A 2,231-nucleotide genomic window follows, 5' to 3' on the forward strand; every position below is an offset into this window, starting at 1 on the left:
ATCTGGCTCGTTTAGTTGAGATTTAGAGCTCTCAATAAAATTGCTTGGATTTCGAAACAAAACAAAAAATAATATAAAAACATTGTCAAATATAGTTATTACTCTTCAAACCCTTGACTTGGTTAAACCTTTATAACAAGGACCCTCTGATGATCCTCTTTTTAGGGTGAAACAGGCTGTCAAGGTTTTAAAGAGTAGCCTAACTAATATATTTGATTTAATTCGCCCTGCTTGACTTTTTGCTTGGCATTGAGCACTTTTTGTAGCATTAATAGTAGCCTATGTATTCTTTTAAAAAATTTATCAATATTAAATTTCCTTTGAAAATATACGAAACCCATCAAGCCACAACATCACGTGAAAAGTAAATTTCGAATTGTTTTTGTTTCAATCAGCTTTCCGCACTAGACGTAACTTCATTGTTGTAATTAACTTCATTGAATTTTTTTCTGGTTTTACAAAACATGGCTTCTTTGTCGAGCTTGGTTTGTGTCTTGGTGATTGCTGGGACTGCCATTATGACGGCAGAAAGTAAGTATTGTGATGGAACACTTTTGAACAATTTAATGATTGTCAGTATAGTTTTGATGATTGTCAGTAGTTTCGACTAAAAGTAGAAATTGAAATAACTAAAACACAACTTGTTATCTCAACCACCATTATGACCTTTTTATTTTAATTGCCAAGAAGAATTCTAATACTTTTGTTTGAATATTTATTGAAGGCCGTGTAATCCATGACAGATGGTTTCATATTGGAAATGGCTACAAGTATCATATGTACTGGAGGAAGTTGAGTTGGCACAGTGCGAGACAGTACTGCATATCCATTGGAGGAGATCTAGCAGTTCATATGATGAAGGATTACGGTTACAGAGTGTGAGTGATCGAACCATTAACTTATCGTTAAAATAAATTGCCACTAAGATAACATACATAATTATGAAAGAAGACTAACGCAAATAATTTGAACATTGAACAAGTTTACATATTTCTTAAGTTGTCATTATGTAAAATATAAAAATACTTGGTCAATGTGATATTTTATATTTACATTCATTATTTCTGAATTACTTTTGGTGAGAAGTGTCAAATTCTCATGTACTAGACCTGTGTTTTAAAATCTGAATATTCACTACGCCATTTGACGTTATAAAAACATAAGAAACAATTTTATGGCTTAGTCATATATTTGCGTGTAGAGCTATTGCCAATATCATGCTGTTGAAAAATGAGTTCACCTGGATTGGACTGACTGATGCCAAGCGGGAGGGCCATTGGATGTGGGTTGATGGGACACGAGCCTTTCCTGGAACCGCCTTCTGGTGGCGAGGTGAACCCAACAACACAGGAGGAAACGAAGATTGTGCAGGAATAATGCTTCAGACAGATTTCAAAGCTAACGATAGCCGGTGCAGCAATTGGCAACATGCCTTGTGTGAAGCCAAAATTTAACAAAAAGAACTCTGCAGACAATATAACTGAACAATCTGAAGCTTATTCACAATGTATAGGTATCCATCAACGTTGTCTGTGTCGACATATTTTTATCAGACAATGTTTGTTTTCATGTTCTGTTGCTTTGCTTGATTCCTGATGAATTTGCAATGGGTTTGGCAGATGTAGAAATTACACATAAGAATTTTGCTTCGTTGTATAAGTTCATCTACTTCATCTGTGGGAGGCAGTTTCGAATCTTATTGTGGCCTTAATTTTCTAACCAATCATCTTACTTTGTACTCAAGAGAGAAATACCTAAATAAAACTCCTATTGCTTATAGCAGGTTTGTTTAATTGTTTGGGTTACGCACTTACGCCCCTCTTGGCGTCACTTGTAAAACTTTATGCCCCCTTTTCTCGTTTCTGCTATAAATTAAAATCAAGTACATAAAGTTTACATAAAGTTTACATGTTTTAGATCTTAAAAAAAACAAAGTTAATTTTCCATTGTACCGTACTGTAGGCTAAATGAAAAGATTAAGTGGTTCACAATGTACCTTTCTTCGAAGGATTTAGCGGCCTTTTAAGGTCAGCAGTTTTATTCGTGGCTTAGTTGAAGACAATGCACATCGCATGTTAGGCTTTCACTCCACAGTCAAGTTTGTTCCGAGGTTGTGTTTTGACACTTTCAAGTGCCGTAAACCTACGTTCATACAAAGACGTCACAGACAGCTATTGTCACCGATCAATGAGCTAAACAACAACCCTTATAATAAGCGCTAAGATAAAAAA

General features: G+C 35.0%; 1 protein-coding gene across 1 annotated transcript; it reads left to right on the plus strand.

Moving 5' to 3' along the window:
• The first annotated feature begins 758 nt into the window (after window positions 1-758).
• On the plus strand, window positions 759-1,611 carry LOC145780764 (hepatic lectin-like). Its single transcript, XM_082592393.1, has 2 exons — window positions 759-878; window positions 1,202-1,611. The coding sequence occupies exons 1-2, from the start codon at window positions 778-780 to the stop codon at window positions 1,452-1,454; spliced, it is 354 nt and encodes a 117-aa protein (XP_082448519.1). The 5' UTR covers window positions 759-777; the 3' UTR covers window positions 1,455-1,611.
• The last annotated feature ends 620 nt before the right edge of the window (window positions 1,612-2,231 follow it).

The sequence above is a fragment of the Aplidium turbinatum genome, chromosome 12 (assembly GCF_918807975.1).
Source record: "Aplidium turbinatum chromosome 12, kaAplTurb1.1, whole genome shotgun sequence".
NCBI lineage: Eukaryota > Metazoa > Chordata > Ascidiacea > Aplousobranchia > Polyclinidae > Aplidium > Aplidium turbinatum.